The sequence below is a fragment of the Grammomys surdaster genome, unplaced genomic scaffold (assembly GCF_004785775.1).
Source record: "Grammomys surdaster isolate TR1022 unplaced genomic scaffold, NIH_TR_1.0 127, whole genome shotgun sequence".
Taxonomy (NCBI): domain Eukaryota; kingdom Metazoa; phylum Chordata; class Mammalia; order Rodentia; family Muridae; genus Grammomys; species Grammomys surdaster.
The window spans coordinates 714,597-731,581 of NW_021604585.1; the positions used below are offsets into that span (position 1 = coordinate 714,597).

Consider the following 16,985-nt stretch of genomic DNA (forward strand, 5'->3'; position numbering starts at 1 on the left):
GCAGGAGGATGGAGAGTTCCAGGCCACCGTGAGCTACATGGACACTGTTGAAAAATTAAAACAGGCCTAGAAGAGATGGCTCAGTAGTTAGAGCATTTATTGCTCTTGTAGAGGACAAGGATTTACCAGTGTCCACGTGGTAGTTCACAATTGTCAGTAACTCCAGTTCCAGGGTATCAGACACCCTCTTGACTTCTGCATGTCCATGGCACACATATATATATACAGGCAAACACCCATACATATAAGTTACAAACAAACAAATTTAAACTGGGTGCTGTGGCACACACCTTTAATCCCAGCACTGAGGAGGCAGAGGCTAGGCCAGCCTGGTCTACAGAGCAAGTTCCAGGACAGCTCCTGCTACAGAGAAACCCTGTCTCTAAAAAACAACAAAACAAACAAAATTTAGCTTTTTAATGTGTTTTTGGATTATGGTCTTTGAGACAAAATCTATTCTTTTGTTGTGTTTGCTGAATAAAGCAAGCATAAAGGGAAAAGCACCAGCAAAATAACTTTATTTGCTTTTCTCCTATACCATTACTTCTTCAGAATCTTTTTCCTCTCCTGAGTTATGGTGGGTGGGGAATTCGGATTGCGAGTCCTCCTGGGACCCAGAAGAGCAGGCTGGTTAGCACTGACCAGGGCTAGGCGATAACTTAGGGCCAAGGGAAACCCAGGCGACCCAAGGACGCTGCATGCCCTGGCCACAGGAAATGGTCTTGTCTGGCTGGAGAAGGCTCAGAATTCCGAGTCCTGCAGTCCTGGGTTCTGGACCCGGGGTTTGCTCACGCGTGGCCGGCCCGTGCCCAACGCTCGCTGTGCAGCCCGGATGCCCAGTGTCCGCCTTGGCGTTGGTCTCCTGGCGACCTTGGCAGCGGGCGGCGCCATCGTCCTGCTCGGCTACTGCGTCTACGTGGACTGGAGGCAGCACCGAGAACTCATATTCCGCCGCCGCCTGCGGGACAGTGAGTGCCAGCGCGGCCGGCGGGAGGGAGGGCAGCCGGGCCGGTTCCCAAGCGGGCGCCCCCTACACCCCAGTCCGTGCTACCTGGCTCTCCCAGACAGTTCGTGCCTGTGTTTGCAGAGAGAAGAGCTGGACAGCCGAACGCCCAGGCGTCTGCCAGGCAGGTGAAGTGCAGCAGACCCACCAAGGAGCCTTCTAGAAGCCCAGGGAGAAGAGGCCTGCCAGTGCAGCACACCTGCTTTATAAAGTTTTAACCTTCTAATTACAAAGGGGAAGGAAAGAAAGGAAAAGTGGGCCTGATAAGGACACAGTATGAAGTCTGGTGGGATAGCTCAGCAGCTAAGAAGATTGGCTGCTCTTCCAGAGGACTCAGGTTTGATTCCCAGCACCCACATGGTAGCTCACAACTGTCTCTCTAACCTAAAGGGATCTGTCGCCCTCTTCTGTCCTCCAGGAAGCTACAGGGATGCACATGGTTGCAGACAGACATACTGACAAAACACCTATATGCATTTTTTTTTAAATGTCTTATTTATGTTTTATTTTTATGTATAAACAGGTCTTGGAGGATGAGACAGGAGGGAGTTCAAGGTTAGCCTGGACCAAACGAAACACTATTAGAAAGAGAAGGGTATCTCTAAAGTAAATTTTGTAGAGACAGGCACTTTTTTTTTCTTATAAGAAAGAAGAGAAACTTGGACTTCCCATATATCCTCACAGGATACCTAGGTCCCCAGGCCAGCCAACATAGAATATGGTTGACTAGTTGGGTTTTTATGGTTATTATTATTATTTTTTAGAGAGAGAAGGAAGATGGCCCATATGTGGTAGAAGACAACTTGAGAGGGTTCATTCAATCCTGTCGCTGGTCCCATGTGTCTAACTCAGGTGGTCAGGTTTGCTGGAAAGTGTTTTTTAATCTGCTGAACCATACACTGTCCATACTAGTCACACTTAAAAACTGCCTCTTATTCTAATGTGAATGGATGTTTTTCCTCCCACATACGTCTATACATGGTACCATTTTGGGGTCAGAAGAGAGCATCTGATACCCTGGGACTGAAGTTAAGAAGGTTATGAGCAGCAGGGCAGTGGTGGTGCACGCCTTTAATCCCAGCACTTGGGAGGCAGAGGCAGGCGGATTTCTGAGTCTACAGAGTGAGTTCCAGGACAGCCAAGGCTGTTCAGAAAAACCCTGTCTCGAAAACAAAAACAAAAACAAACAAACAAAAGGTTGTGAGCTGGTATATGGATACCGGAAATTGACCCTTGGTCCTCAGGAAGGGCAGCCAGTGTTTTTGACCACCAAGTCACCTCTTCAGCCCCCTCCCTTATTATTTTTAAAGAGAATTCGGTCATCTTGGTTATTGGTCCAGCTTTTGTTAACTCACATGAGGTCAGAAGTGCAAGAGAATTCTTACCTTTCCATCTTTCAGGTGACCAGCCTGTGCCTACTTAAGGTCCTATTATGTGTGGGGCACTAAGGTAGGAATGACAGAGAGCAGCAATAACAGAGTAAGAATAACCCAAAGCCAGACCGGGAACAAGGCCGACAAATGTAACGAGAGTCTGGAGAAAGACAGAACCGTTTCAATGTGGAACTGGCACAGCAGCTCCTCAGTTTACTTATTGTTTGGTTAAGCTTGCTATCCTTCATACTGGGCTCCTGAATCTGCAGTTTGAGCAGGTTTGGGTGGGGAATAACACTGTTGCTCTACCCAGCCTCAGCGAGGCTGGCTCCAGAGTGATATGTTGAGTTGGTTATCTGGAAGCATATCCCCCCATGTTTGGCAGTTGATGCTGGGTGTTCACTTAGTTGAAACTGTTGGCATGCACCTGCATGTTACCTTGTCATATAGTTTGTGGGTCTCATCATATGCTGGGTTGGGTTCCCAGGGGTAAGCAGGCAGGTCTGGATACTGACTATATATGCAATGAACACCGGAAGAGGACAACAGTGTTGGAGCGCATGCAGAGATGGAAACATACCAGGAAGCAGCTCTTCCCACAGCACTGAGGGCTGCTCGATTCCAAGCAGAGAGAAAATAGACTCCAACTCCAAATAGACAGGGCTCTGAAAACATGTTTACACAGGGAATATTGCCATTGAGTGTTTTGAAAAATCCAATTTTTCTACATGAGGCTTTGGGGCTGTCCTTGATCTGAAGCAGGGATGTTATGGAAGGTGAGGAATGGCGTCAGGGAAAACTTTAGGACTGAAGGCGCTGCACAGGCACAGGGGAGCAAATCAGGGCTATGCCGGGCCGATCCGTAAGTCTGTGGGCAAGGGTATCACTGTAAAGAAGTGTCTGATAAAGCTAAGGAAAGAGAATCAGGGGAGGCTTGGTCTGATGGCTGGGCTACTGGATTTAGAAAGAAATCAGTGGATTTCTGAGCAGGAAAAAAAAATTTTTAAAGAAAAGGGCGCTGGGCAGTGGTGGTGCATGCCTTTACTCCCAGCACTTGGGAGGCAGAGGCAGGCAGATTTCTGAGTTCAAGGCCAGCCTGGTCTAGAGAGTGAGTTTCAGGACAGCCAGGGCTATACAGAGAAACCCTGTCTCCAAAAAAGGGGGGGGGGGGACAGAAAGAAACAAACCTCTTAAGCATAGGTGTGCTAGAAGGATTAGAAAAGAGAGTAAGTTACTGCAGCACCATGGGTGAGCAGCAATAAAAAAAAATCACATTTTCTCATGGTGTCAGCGGTGAGTAAACTGGAAAGAGCAGAAGCAACTGACCTGGGATGAACTGAGTTCCAGCTGATGCTAACTGGTGAGAGGACCATGGGAAGGAAAGAAGGGAAGTCAGAAAGACTGTCCACGGAGTTAAGGAAGCCGTTAGGCAGCACTCAAGGTGTGAGGCATGTGCGTACAGATGCCTTTGCTGGCCAGCTTGTCGTGGGCAGTCTGGCACAGCAGCTCCTCCCCTCTTCTGCATCCTGAATGACTGTTGCTCTTGAACATTTTTTGGTGTGTGACTATTTGATTAATGTTTCCGACTTATTCGTCTAGGCTCCTCATAACCTTGTCTGTGTTTGTGGTTTGTTCTCCACTGACTGTATTTAGAATAGTCTAGAATATTGTATTTGTCCATAAAATATCTATTGAATATTGTTGCAAGTACAGGGAAACAGATTGTATAGAGAGGCACACATGTGAAATTGTAGTATCCAGGATGTGCTGTGGTAAGGGAGACAGCTGAGTGGTAGTTTGGTGTCATCTTGGAAGACTGAATGGCAAACTGTAAAGTCTGTACAACTTTTCGTTTGTGACAGATGATTATGGTGGTAACATTTCCGGAATAGATGTGCCTACTTATTTATTGTTTAAAAAAAGATAATCATGGTGTCAATATGGAAGACAAGGTGGGTAGGTGGAGGATTAAAGAGAAAACCCAGTCTGGATTAGAAATAATGAAAACCCAAATGACTTAAAGTACGGTAAAATGCAGATGCAGGACTTTCTTTCTTTCTTTCTTTCTTTTCTTTTTTTTTTTTTTTTTTTTTGGTTTTTCGAGACAGGGTTTCTCTGTGTAGCCCTGGCTGTCCTGGAACTCACTCTGTAGACCAGGCTGGCCTCAAACTCAGAAATCCACCTGTCTCTGCCTCCCAAGTGCTGGCATTAAAGATGTGTGCCACAACTGTCTGACTAAAAGATTGTGTGTGTGTGTGTGTGTGTGTGTGTGTGTGTGTGTGTGATGCCATCTGAGTGTAGGTGATCCTGGAGGCTAGAAGAGGGTGTCAGATCCCCTGGAGATGGAGTTACAGGCCACTGTGAGCTGCTCAGTGTTGGTGCTGGGATCTGAACTCTAATCCTCTGAAAACAGCAAGTGATCTTAACAACCAAGCCATCTATCCAGTCCCCTTTCACCTTTTTGTTTGTTTGTTTGTTTTCGAGACAGGGTTTCTCTGTATAGCCCTGGCTGTCCTGGAACTCACTCTGTTAGACTAGGCTGGCCTCGAACTCAGAAATCCGCCTGCCTCTGCCTCCCAAGTGCTGGGATTACAGGCATGCGCCACCACCACCCGGCTCACCTATTTCTTAAAATAACCTTTTCATTTTGTAGACAGATAAACCAAAACCAATATCCTCTTCCCACCTCACTGGTGGTTCCTTTCTCTCCACACTATGACCTTGTTTTCTCGCATGCTCCGCAGGTCTGCCTCATTAAAGTTACCTAGGGCAAGAAAGTAAAAAATTGCAGACAGAAGACAAGCCATGTGTGCTGGGACCTGTAATCCCAGTACTTTTAGGACTCTTAGGCAGGAGGAATGTGAGTTCAAGGCCAGCTTGGGTTGCATTGAAAAACTCGGCTTTAACAGGACTCATTCAGTCCAGTACTCTCTGTGCAGGTGTGAAGACCTGAGTCTGATCCTCAGAACCCACACCAACAAACCAAAACCCAACAACAACAGAACTGGCATGGTGGTGTGTGCCTGGAATCCCAGTGCTTGGGGAGGTAGAGATCAAGTGGATCTCTGTCTCAGAAAGCATGGTGAGGGCTGGAGAGATTGCTCAGTGGTTAACAGCACTGGCTGCTTCTCCAGAGGACTGGGCTTAATTCCCAGCACCTAAATGGGACTTTACAACTGTTCGTGACTCTAGTTCCAGAGGACTGACATCCTCATAAATTAAAAAAAAGGGAGGGTGGGAGGGAGGGGTGGTGGTGCTGGAGAGATGGCTCAGCAGTTAAGAGCACTGACTGATCTTCCAGAGGTCCTGAGTTCAATTCCCAGCAAACACATGGTGGCTCACAACCACCTGTAATGGGCTCCAATGTTCTCTTCTTGTGTGTCTGAAGACAGCTACAGTGTACTCATATGCATAAAGTAAATTAATGAATCGTTAAAAAAAAAAGCAAGGTGGGTGGCCTCCTAAGGAATGACACCTAAGGCTGTCCTCTGGCTTCTTGTACGTGCATGTGCACATATGCACACTTGTACTCACATGCATAAACATGCAGAACAAACAACTGACAAATAAATAGCATCTCAGGTGGTTCATCCAGTCAGACACAACCAAGGCAATCTTAACTGCAGCAGTGAGTCTAAGACAGCACCCAAGAAGCACCTGATGACAGATGACTGAGCTTGCTGGAAATGCTGACCTCTGATTCCTGACCCCATATTTATTTCGTAGGTCTGAGTGGAGCCTAAGCACTAGAGTTTTACCAACACACTCTGTTGATTGCTTGGGGAAAATAAAAATGCCCTCAGGTTCTAGACCCCAACTTCTTCTCCTTGGAAGAGCTTGCTCCCCTCTCCTGTAACTGGTAAAACCTGATGTTACTAATTGTTCCAGGCTTGCCTGGAAGATCACCCCTAGGCACAGTATGTCAACTGGGCCTTGGGTGCATTCCTAAAATAGACTGCAGCAAACTAAAGTTTTCTGACCAGTCACCAACCACCATGCCACCCTATCCCCAACCTTACACTTTGTCCCTCTGAGAGTTTGAGGATAGAAGACTTATGTTAGCTTCTTGACTAAGAATTACAGGCAAATGACAAAATGACACCACAGACCAGAAAAATCACTGCTCCTAAATTAACAGGCACTATCACTAACCCAGACAAGAAAATGATCCCTCAAAAGACAAAGCTGCCTTCACTGAATCAATACCAAGGTTGGGTATTAGAATAGTTATGCAGGTTACTGTGAACATCTAAACCTGATGCTGAGGTTGTTTTTTTTTTTTTAACCTGAAATTGTAACTATATTTTAGAAGTTAGAAAATATTTCTCATCTATTGGGTTTAGAGGTCAGATTTAAGAGGTATCTTTTACATTGTTTATCACTGAGGTACGGTTTCATTTTGTTGTAATGGCTCTTCTGGAATGTTCTCAATAGAACACTCTGTCCACCTGCCTTTGCTTCCCAAGTGCTGAGAATACAGGTATGTGCCACCAGCCTGGCCTAAGAGGTACTTCTTTTTTTTTTTTTTTTTTTTTTTAAAGTTTTATTTATTTATTTTATTTATGAGTACACTGTAGCTGTCTTCAGACACACCAGAAGAGGGCATCGAATCTCATTACGGATGGTTGTGAGCCACCATGTGGTTGCTGGGATTTGAACTCAGGACCTCTGGAAGAGCAGTCAGTGCTCTTAACCGCTGAGCCATCTCTCCAGCCCGAGGTACTTCTTTTATTAAATGTGGGTATGTATTTATTTGTTAAGAGGTACTTTAAAAATAAACATTCACAGTAATTGTATACATTTATCACTCATTGTTACATATTTTATAAATCCTTCAGTTATGGGATCCAGTAAAGAAGAAAAATCTACAAGAATTTTTTTTGCAAGAGGTGCAGATGGGAAAACTTTGTTTAGCTAGAGGTAAGACTAAAACATTCTTTTGTAAGTTTTTAATCGTATCTTCCTCAAAAACTGATTAGCCAGGCATGGCATATATTTATAAAATCAGTACTTGGGAGGCAAAAGCAAGAGGATTGAGTCTGAGGTTAGCCTGGACTATTATACCATGAGAGCAAATAAAAAGGCAACATTAATACTTAATATCAGATAAATTAGCTAGCTGTGGTGACTAACTCACTTCAGTTACAAGAAGTTGTCTTAGACTTTTGACTTGGTGCTACTATCCCCATCCCGGGTATGGTAGAACATACTTGTAACCTCAAAACTTCAAGGTGTGCCAGGCTTTGGTGGCGCACGCCTTTAATCCTAGCACTTGGGAGGCAGAGGCAGGCGGATTTCTGAGTTCGAGGCCAGCCTGGTCTACAGAATGAGTTCCAGGACAGCCAGAACTACACAGAGAAACCCTGTCTTGAAAAACAAAAAACAAAAAACAAAAACAAAAAAACCCTTCAAGGTTCTGAGGTGAGAGTCCTGTGAATTTCAGGCTACTGTGGGCTACAGAATATCTCCAAAAAATAATTTAAAATACATTATAAAAGTTTTCCTGCCAGATATTGTGGTCCACACCTTTAATTCCAGCATTTGGGAGACAGAGGCAGGAATATCTAAGTCCAAGGCCAGCCTGGTCTACATGTGAGTTGCAGGATAGCCAGGGCTCCATAGAGGACCCTGTCTCAAAAAAACATCAAACCAAGTTTTTTTTGTTTTTTTGTTTGTTTGTTTTTTTTGTGTGGTGTTATTTTTTTTTTTTTTGGTTTTTCAAGATAAAGTTTCTCTGTATAGCCCTGGCTGTCCTGGAACTCACCCTGTAGACCAGGCTGGCCTTGAACTCAGAAATCCACCTGCCTCTGCCTCCCAAGTGCTGGGATTAAAGGCGTGCGCCACCACCGCCCAGCTCAAACCAAGGTTTTTGCTGACTTGAATATTCTAAATACTTTCAATGATAAAAACCATTACAAAAGGCCATTCTACTGTTTAATTTAGTGTGGGACCAAGAGGGGCCTACACTTTATGACCACAACTGTGTTTGAACTTTCACCTAACTCTGAAGAACCTCGAAACATTGTTAAAATGATTGTAGGTGATACACTCACTGGACCAATGTTGTATGTAGCAATGGTGTCTTGATTCTGGTGCTAAGTACTGCAAGGGAAAAGAATTTGGTGTGACTTAGGTAAGGAAAACCTGATAATGTTGGAGATTAAGAATTATTAAATAAAATGTATTTTCCCCAAGGTTTGCAAGCTCCCTGCATACCACAGCACTTATTTTTCTTTTAATCTATTTACGTGTTCAGTTTTTTGCCTGCACATAGGTCTGGCCTCAAAGGCCAGAAGAGGGCATCAGATCTCCTGGAAGTGGAGGTACAGGGTTATGAGCCACTATGTGGGTGCTGGGAATTAAGCCCCATACTCTGCAAGAGCAGCCAGTGCTCTTAAGCACACAGCTACCTCTCTTAGTCCCACAATGCCTGTTTTCTACTTGAAAAAATATTCTTTATTGCATTTATTGTGTGAAGTCAGAGGACAGACTGTCTTTTCTCCTCTCCTGTCTTCCCTACTGTAATTAGTTACAATTAAATTCATTAAAATTAAAATCAATTAAAATCATTTTACATTAATGATAATTTTACATTTTAATATTTTACTCTATATTGACTTTTGCTTTCAGATAGAGCCAGGGTTTTTTTGTTTTTGTTGTTTGAGACAGGGTTTCTCTGTGTAGCCCTGGCTGTCTTGGAACTCACTCTGTAGACTAAGCTGGCCTCAAACTCAGAAATCTGCCTGCCTCTGCCTTGCAAGAGCTGGGATTAAAGGCATGTGCCACCACTGCCCGCCCAGAGCCACTTTTCTTTTTTCTTTTTCTTTCTTTTTTGGTTTTTTGAGACAGGTTTTCTCTGTGTAGCCCTGGCTGTCCTGGAACTCACTCTAGACCAGGCTGGCCTCGAACTCAGAAATCCCCCTGCTTCTGCCTCCCAAGTGCTGGGATTAAAGGCGTGTGCCACCACTGCCCGGCTTGGGGTTTTTTCCTTCTTAAAAGTGGGTTATAAGTCTTTTTCATCTGAATGTATAATTCATGTTATTTTCTAAAAGTTTAATTTAACCACAGTAGCAAGAGTTTGAGGCCAGTCAAGGCTACATGGTGTGACCTTGTTTCAAAATACACAACCAAAAAGAGGGCTGGAGAAATGGTTCAGTGGTAGGAGCACTGGCTGTTCCTCCAGTAGACCTGGGTTCCATTGCTAGCACCCACGTGGTCACTCACAAGCCCTCCTCTGGCTTCTGTTGGTATCATGTATACATTTAGTGTACAGATGCACATGCAGACAAAACACCCATACACATCAAATAAATATAGTTAGAAAATGAACTGTAGCAGATGTTTCACCTCTCGTATTTTACCAATCAGACAAACATGGATGGGCAACTCATATTAATAGAAATAGACGAGATTAAAAACCTTGCATTGCCACCCTCTAGGCCCCCAATAGAGAACATTTCCAAAGTGTACTCAACTAAAATGTTGAGTAAACATTGAGTAATTTCTCTCTTAAAATTCTTCACGTGACACCCAGTGTTTTCCTTCATACTTGTGCTTGACTCATCATTGGATTTGTCTAAATTGTCATTAGTTTGATAGGCAGTTAACATTTTGTTTTGTTTTTAGACAGGGTTTCTCTATGTAGATCTGGCTGTCCTGGAACAAACTCTATAGACCAAGCTGGCCTTGAATTCAGAGATCCTCCTGCCTCTACCTCCAGAGTGTTGGGCTCAAAGGCATGCGCCCCCACTGCCCAGTGATATGCATTTGCTTGATGCTTTCTTGGTAATTTATAGAATATACATTTTAAAGAGTATCAACATCTTGCCTAAGTTCTGGAGAGATGGTGTTATCAATTACAATTCCTGTTGTTCTTCCCTGACAGAGCTTTAGTTAGCCTGTGAGAGGCTCCAGTTCTAGTCCCAGCATTCACACCAGGTAGTTCCTAAAAACCATGTGTAACTCCAGTTCTAAGGCTGCGTGTGGTGACATATATCTTAAATCCCAATATTTAGGAGCCAGAACTAGAGACCCTACATCAAAACAAAAAAGTCCAGAACTCCAGTTCGGAGTATCTGACTTCCTTTGGTGGGCTCTATGGGTACTGCACTCATGCGTATGTATACACTCATGGCTCCCCTGCTCCCCTCCTCCCACATCATTATTAAAAACAGTAACTCTTTAATTTTTTTCCCGCTTAAATATAACCAATCTGTTTCAGGGGAGCATGGAATGGCGTTTGAACATCTCACCAATGCCCTTTTAGTGTGTGGACAACCGAAGGAGCTACTGATGTTTTTCAAAAAAACACTCCCTCCTGAGGTTTTTCAGATGCTATTGTACAAAATTCCTCTTATTTGCCAGGTGAGCATGTATTTAATTATCCTTGTAAAACATAGACAGTAAATAACCGGTAAGGATGTGGACCCCTCCCTACCAAAGTTCTGAAGTAATATCTATTTCTGGTTCTATTCTTTCATTAAGGTAAGAGTGTCTTATTTTCTATGTTCTACTATAGTGAATTATGTGCTTTATTATGTGTTTTAACATTGCAGTTTTAAAGCAGAGTGGTAATTCTCACTAACGTGACAAGACAAGACATAGAAATAGCTTTAATTTAAATATACCATGGTGCCATAGCATTAGTGTGCAGAGAGAGGCAGTGTAGTGTGGTGGTGGGGCCCACAGGTACCACGGCATTAGTGTTGTATTGTGACTTTAGATTGTTAACAAATAAAATCTATTTGTAAGCTCTTTCTTTTACCAGTTTGGTTATAAAACAAAATACAAAACAAAATCAGTCATCTATTTATCCACTAGAATTTCTTGCAAACGCATGAATTTGCTTCAGTATTTATTAGCCATAGATTCAAATTTAACTCACATTCATTTTATTCAACTGGTCACATTAGTTGTATGCGTTTACACTAAAACCATTAATGTTGGAGTTGTGTGTGGTGGTGGTGGGGGCCCACAGGCACCATGGCATTAGTGTGCAGACAGCGGGCAGCCCGGGTGCATCTCCTTGCACCATGTGGCTGCTGCAGTTGGAACGCAGGTTGTCAGGCTTTGTGCCAAGTGCCTTTAGCTGCTGAGCCTCACTAATCCAGACTCTCAGTTTTTAAACAAACTGTAAGACTCCATTAGAGCATACCATATCTAGGCCGTATCTAGGCTAGATTCAAAAGGGATGTTCCCAAACGATATGTCAACTGCAGCTCGGGTAAGAAGTGCAATGTCTCATCTGACAAAAACAGCAAGGAGGAAAACTCGTGCCTTGAAATGATCAGCAAATAACTGTTTTGTGTATTCACCAGCAACTTGAGGCAGACATGTATGAACAAGAAGTACCTGAAGGACGATCCTGACAGAAAATGTCTCAGCGCATCCACACCCAGTCAGAATACCATGTTCTGTACAGTAAAAACAACTGCTCAATGATATTTTCATTTATTTTACTTTTAGTAATAAATTTTTTCTATCTCATACATGATTGGACACATATTTTGCTTTTAAAATTAACAGTCACAAAGAAAGGAACAGTGGTTTATTTTTGCAATCACGGTGACCACGTAGATGAATCTTAAGGCTTCAATAACACCGCATCTTACATTTTTACTGCACAGGAAGGCCTTCTGTTTTGACTCTTTCTGGTCAACAGTGATTTTTCTCCGGTGGTTTCCATTGGTCAGGTAGTCATGACAGATGGTGTACCATGGCTCCTGCTGTGTGTCAGGGGATTCTCCACCAGATGAATCCTCGTTCTGACTGCCAACAGCTGCTAGCAATCTTTCAGTGCAAGTCCACGCCTCAGGACCTCTCTACCGTGGTTGGCCTAGGAGTCCTGCTTTGGCTGCCAGGGCTTCATTCTGCTGAATGTGATATTCCTGAAATCTCATGGATATTCTCTGTGTCATTTTTAAATATTTCTGTAAGCAATGTTCTGAACAGGTAACCTAGAAATACAAGGGGAAGATCCAAGAGGCAACACAAAAATAAACATTTTTGTATTCTGAAGGAGCCACCACTGGAACGGTGCTTTCTTTGGGTAGATCTACAAATTGAGTACTATCCCTGCCTTACAATTTTATAGCTTTAAACTGTTTATGCTTTTACCTACTGATGAGAATTAAAGTTTATGAAGTCTCTACAGGTCTGTGGCACCAGCAACAATGGTGTGCTCTGCCCTGCCTTTTTGACAGACTAGATTTGGACGGACTTCAGTCTGGAGTAGATTTTGTTCTATGACTATTTCCTTATGTAGACTGACAATCAAACATACCCAGTAGAAGGTTTGTTCCTTTTTTATGAGAAACTTGCTTCTGGATATTTTCACTCAAAACATTTTATTTTTTTCTCTTGAGCAAAGTCTTGTTATGCAACCAAGACCGGTCTAGAATTGCAAAATCTTCTGCCCTAACCTCCCAAAGGCTGAACCTCCCCCACCCTCAACCCTTTTCTTTTTAATATCAACTGAGGTGACCCAAGCTCAGAAATACAGAATCTTCCAGGTTCTCTCTTGCATGCAGATCCTAGCCTATAACATACACCTGTGTATCTGTGAATGGGCATACATATGGGTAAAGTCCAAAGATTAACAAAGGAGACCAAAGAGAAGGTAACTATAGGTGATAAGGAAGGATGGTTTGTGGGCAAAAGGACACATCTCAGCCATGATAGAAATAATAAAGCTATTTTCTTCCAGTTTTAACTTGTTAGAATCTTTATTTTCTGGTATGTGTTATCCTCTGAGGCAGATGCTGAAGGTTAGGTTTGCTTTCCAATCCCATCAGCCACCTGTGCATCAGGAGATCACATGACTGCTCACTGGCATATCTGTCCCATTCTGAAAAAGTGACTAAAACGTGTTATGAGGAGGGTTTTTTTTTTTTTTTTTTTTTTTTCGAGACAGGGCTTCTCTGTGTAGCCCTGGCTGTCCTGGAACTCTCTCTGTAGACCAGGCTGGCCTCGAACTCAGAAATCCGCCTGTCTCTGCCTCTGCTTCCCAAGAGAACAAATGAAATGCTTGGATGGATTTGCTCTGCGATTTATGACAAATTTGGTTTTTTTTTTAGTGCATAACATTTTTCATACCTCTTCAGGTTTCACCTCTCTTGTTGTGAAGTCTTTAACACAGTCCAAAAAGCAGGTTTCCGTAAGTTTATTGTAGGTTCCCAGGAACTCCTTAAACTATAAATGAGAAGTGCTTTAAAAACCAGGCTGTAGAGCCAAGACGCTTTGAAACTCACTAATACTTAGACACACTACCCTGTCATGCTCCTTTCTTCCCCTCCTCCATGTGAATTTGTTTGCTGACTTAAGGAGCTTTAATGTACACACACGGTCTTCCCTCCTAGTTGTACTTTTCTTAACTGCTGTCCAATACATAGTTTACAGTATGTACAGTCTGGTGTCCTGGCTACTTAAGAGGCTGAAGTGCGGGATCACATTAGTTTAGAAACCCACCTGAGCAACATAACAAGATTTGGCCTCAAAAGCAAAATAAACATATACTTTTTAATATTCTTAAATATGGTTTTGGGGCATAAATGCTACACTGTTATGTTCTTTGAGTAAATATTTAAGTCATAATTCCACCACAACTATGTAGCTCAGGCTAATACTATTTTTCTGAATGGGCTTTCTAAGTGCTGGGATTACAGACATGTACTGCATGCAGGCATTACTCATGTTTGGAAATGGAACGATAAACATTTAATGTAATCACTGACTGACACAGACACAGCGGCACAGTTATTATGCAATGTTTTTTTTAACCCACCCCTACTGCCTTCTGAAACAATGTCTCCACATAGCCCTGGCTGTCCTGGAACTATATACACCAGGCTAGCCTGGAACTCTTAGAGATTGGCTGGTCTCTACCTTCTGAGTGCTGGGATTAAAGGCGTGTGCCACCATCCCTGGCTAAGATCCTTTTCCCTTAGTTAAAGTATCTTACCTGTTTTATCTGGTCAGATTCTGGTATCTGTGCAGCCATATTCTTTCAGTATGTTTATTAGTCACCTTATTTCAAAGTTAAAAAAAAAAAGTTAGCTTATAAACACATTTTTAAGCCATCTATATATATAATCTCACAGATTTTAATGACAACAGTTCTTTTTCTTATTGAGATAAGGTTTCTCTATGTAGCCCTGGCTATCCTGGAACTTGCCTGTAGAATAACCTGGTCTCAAACTCTGCCTGCCTCTGCTTTATGAGTGCTGAGATTAAAGGCCTGTGCCACCACTACTCAGCTGGCAATTTATTTTCTAATGCTAGCTATGCGACAACTCACAGGCTTTGTCTTAGTCAAATCTCCAATATTAAGACAGTGTCCTACAGTCCTGTAACAATGCTTATTAAAACCCCTATCATAGTGGGGATTTAAGGAAAACCAAGAGAATTCTTAAACTCTTCCTAATTTTCCTAACTATCCTACTAGTTGTCAATTTAACTCTAATCTGTGTTACTAATCTATGTAAAACAAAGGTTCTAGCAAATGTTGACAAACACCATTTACTCTTAACAAATCCTATTTATGATTAAACCAACACTGACTCATGAAAAATATTTAGAGTTCTCAAAGTTACAGGAGTTATGTAGTCTTTGAAATTTATCAGTTTGCCTGAATGTATGTCTGTGTACCATGTTCATGCAGTGCCCACGGAGGCTCCATGAGTCACCATACAGTTGTGAGCTGCCATGTGAGTGCTAGGAATACAACCTGGGTCTTCTGCAAGAGCAGATGGTGCTCTTACCTGATGAGCCATCTCTCTAGCCCCGAGTTATGTATTCTTTTATAAAATTGAAACTAAATAGGACAGTTACAGAGAGTTGTGAATTTGCCATGTTGGGGTGCTGGGAGTTGAACCTGGGTCCTCTGCAAGAGCAGCAGGTGCTCTTAGCCACCAACCACCTCTTCAGCCCCAGTAGTCTCATTCTGATTAAATCATGTACTACATGATAAACTTGTTCCTGCCTGATGGAGATAAAATCCCGTTCTGTCACCCTCTTGACGTCACTTTGACCATGTGTCATAGCGGCTCACTGCAGCCTCCTAGCTGCACACACTAGAACCATGAATGGAACACACACACACATACACACAAACACACACACACACACACACACGCTCACTGATTGCTACTGCTTTTTCCTCCCTAAGATGCTGGTGACGACTACTGACACTTTTGAAGTCTGACACAAGGAAAGCATTAGCTCTTCTGTACTTGCTACTCTAGCCTCATTCCACATGCTACAGCCCAGTTCTCTCTGAAGTAATGATAATGAGAAACAGAATTGTGTTTATTTCAGAGAATGCCTTAATAGTAACAGAATATAAATTATTCTTTTTAAGTGTGCCAGTTATGTAAGACTTTATGGGTATTATAAAGTGCCAGTGCCCAATCAAAGAAACAGGTCTGTACAAACATCACACAACATTTTTTTTTTTTTAAAGATTTATTTATTTCATGTATGTGGATATACTGTTGCTATCTTCAGACACATCAGAAGATTCCCATCACAGATGGTTGTGAGCCACCACATGGTTGCTGGGAATTGAACTCAGGACCTCTGGAAGAGCAGTCAGTGTGCTCAACTGCTGAGCCATCTCCCCAGCCCCACACAACATTTTTTAATAAGAGGGTGCAGATGTATTTTTTGTCAATCCATTTTCTACACACAGTTAGAAAGCTGGAATTCATATATGAAGGAAATACAAGAAAACAGAGGTATCTACCACTCCTAGGCATATACCCAGAAGATGCTCGAACATATAACAAGGGCATATGCTCAACTATGTTCATAGCAGCCTTATTTATAATAGCCAGGAGCTGGAAAGAACCCAGATGTCCTTCAACTGAGGAATGGATTCAAAATATGTGGTATATTTACACAATGGAGTATTACTCAGCTATTAAAAACAATGAATTCAAGAGGTTCCTTGGTAAATGGATGGAACTAGAAATTATCATCCTGAGTGAGGTAAGCCAATCACAAAAGAACACACATGGTATTCACTCACTGATTATTGGATATTAGCCCAGAACCTTGAAATGCCCAAGATACAACTCACAGGCCACATGAAGTCCATAAAGAAGGAAGACCAAGTGGGGGTGATTCGGTCCTTCTTAGAAGGAGCAACAAAATACTCAAGGGAGCAAATATGGAGACTAAGGCGAGGGACAAAAACTGAAGGAGGGGCTGTCTGAAGACCTTTCCACCTGAGTATCCATCCCATGTGCAGTCACCAAAGGTAGATGCTGATGTGGAAGTCAGGAAGTGCATGCTGATAAGAGCCTGATATGGATGTCTCCTCAGAGGTCTTCAAGAGTCTGACATATTCAGAGGCAGATGCTCACAACTAGCCATTGAACTGATCATGGGGTTCTCAATAGAGGAGTTAGAGTGAAGACTGAAGGAGCTGAAAGGATTTGCGGCACCATGAGGAGAACAATAATACCAACCAACCACAGCTCCCAGGGTCTAAACCACCAGCCTGGGAGCACTTGGGGGGGGGAATCCAGGGCTTCAACTGAATATGTAAGAGTGGAGGGCCCTGCTGGGCATAGGTGGAAGAAGAGAACCTTGACCTCATGAAGGCTGGA

At 42.9% G+C, this 16,985-nt stretch overlaps 2 protein-coding genes across 5 annotated transcripts in view; one reads left to right on the plus strand and one right to left on the minus strand.

Annotated features, from left to right (window-relative positions):
• Positions 1-820: 820 nt before the first annotated feature.
• On the plus strand, positions 821-11,864 carry Tomm20l (translocase of outer mitochondrial membrane 20 like). 2 transcript variants are annotated; one of them, XM_028789989.1, is made up of 5 exons: positions 821-968; positions 1,088-1,131; positions 7,215-7,296; positions 10,598-10,740; positions 11,694-11,864. In XM_028789989.1, exons 1-5 carry the CDS (start codon positions 833-835, stop codon positions 11,742-11,744), a joined length of 456 nt encoding a protein of 151 aa, XP_028645822.1. In that variant the 5' UTR covers positions 821-832; the 3' UTR covers positions 11,745-11,864. The 2 variants fall into 2 exon arrangements, with proteins under 2 accessions (XP_028645822.1, XP_028645814.1); XM_028789981.1 differs by having other exon boundaries at positions 833-968; positions 10,598-10,748; positions 11,703-11,864.
• Positions 11,811-16,985, minus strand: part of Timm9 (translocase of inner mitochondrial membrane 9) — a 14,301-nt gene continuing 9,126 nt past the window's right edge. For 2 of the 3 annotated variants that reach the window (XM_028790008.1, XM_028790000.1), the window contains 3 exons: positions 14,336-14,400; positions 13,471-13,566; positions 11,811-12,332 (listed from right to left, as the gene is read on the minus strand). In XM_028790008.1, coding sequence (XP_028645841.1) covers positions 12,198-12,332; positions 13,471-13,566; positions 14,336-14,374 — 270 coding nt within the window. In that variant the 5' untranslated portion in view covers positions 14,375-14,400 and the 3' untranslated portion in view covers positions 11,811-12,197. The remainder of the gene's footprint in view (positions 12,333-13,470; positions 13,567-14,335; positions 14,401-16,985) is intronic. The other variant, XM_028790015.1, reaches the window with a different exon arrangement.

Coding starts and splice junctions, on each gene's coding strand:
- Tomm20l (XM_028789981.1), top strand. CDS start 833: ATGCCCAGTGTCCGCCTTGGCGTTGGTCTCCTGGCGACCTTGGCAGCG. Junction 7,297..10,597: donor AAAACTTTGTTTAGCTAGAG/GTAAGACTAAAA, acceptor AATCTGTTTCAG/GGGAGCATGGAATGGCGTTT. Junction 10,749..11,702: donor CTTATTTGCCAGGTGAGCAT/GTATTTAATTAT, acceptor CAGCAACTTGAG/GCAGACATGTATGAACAAGA.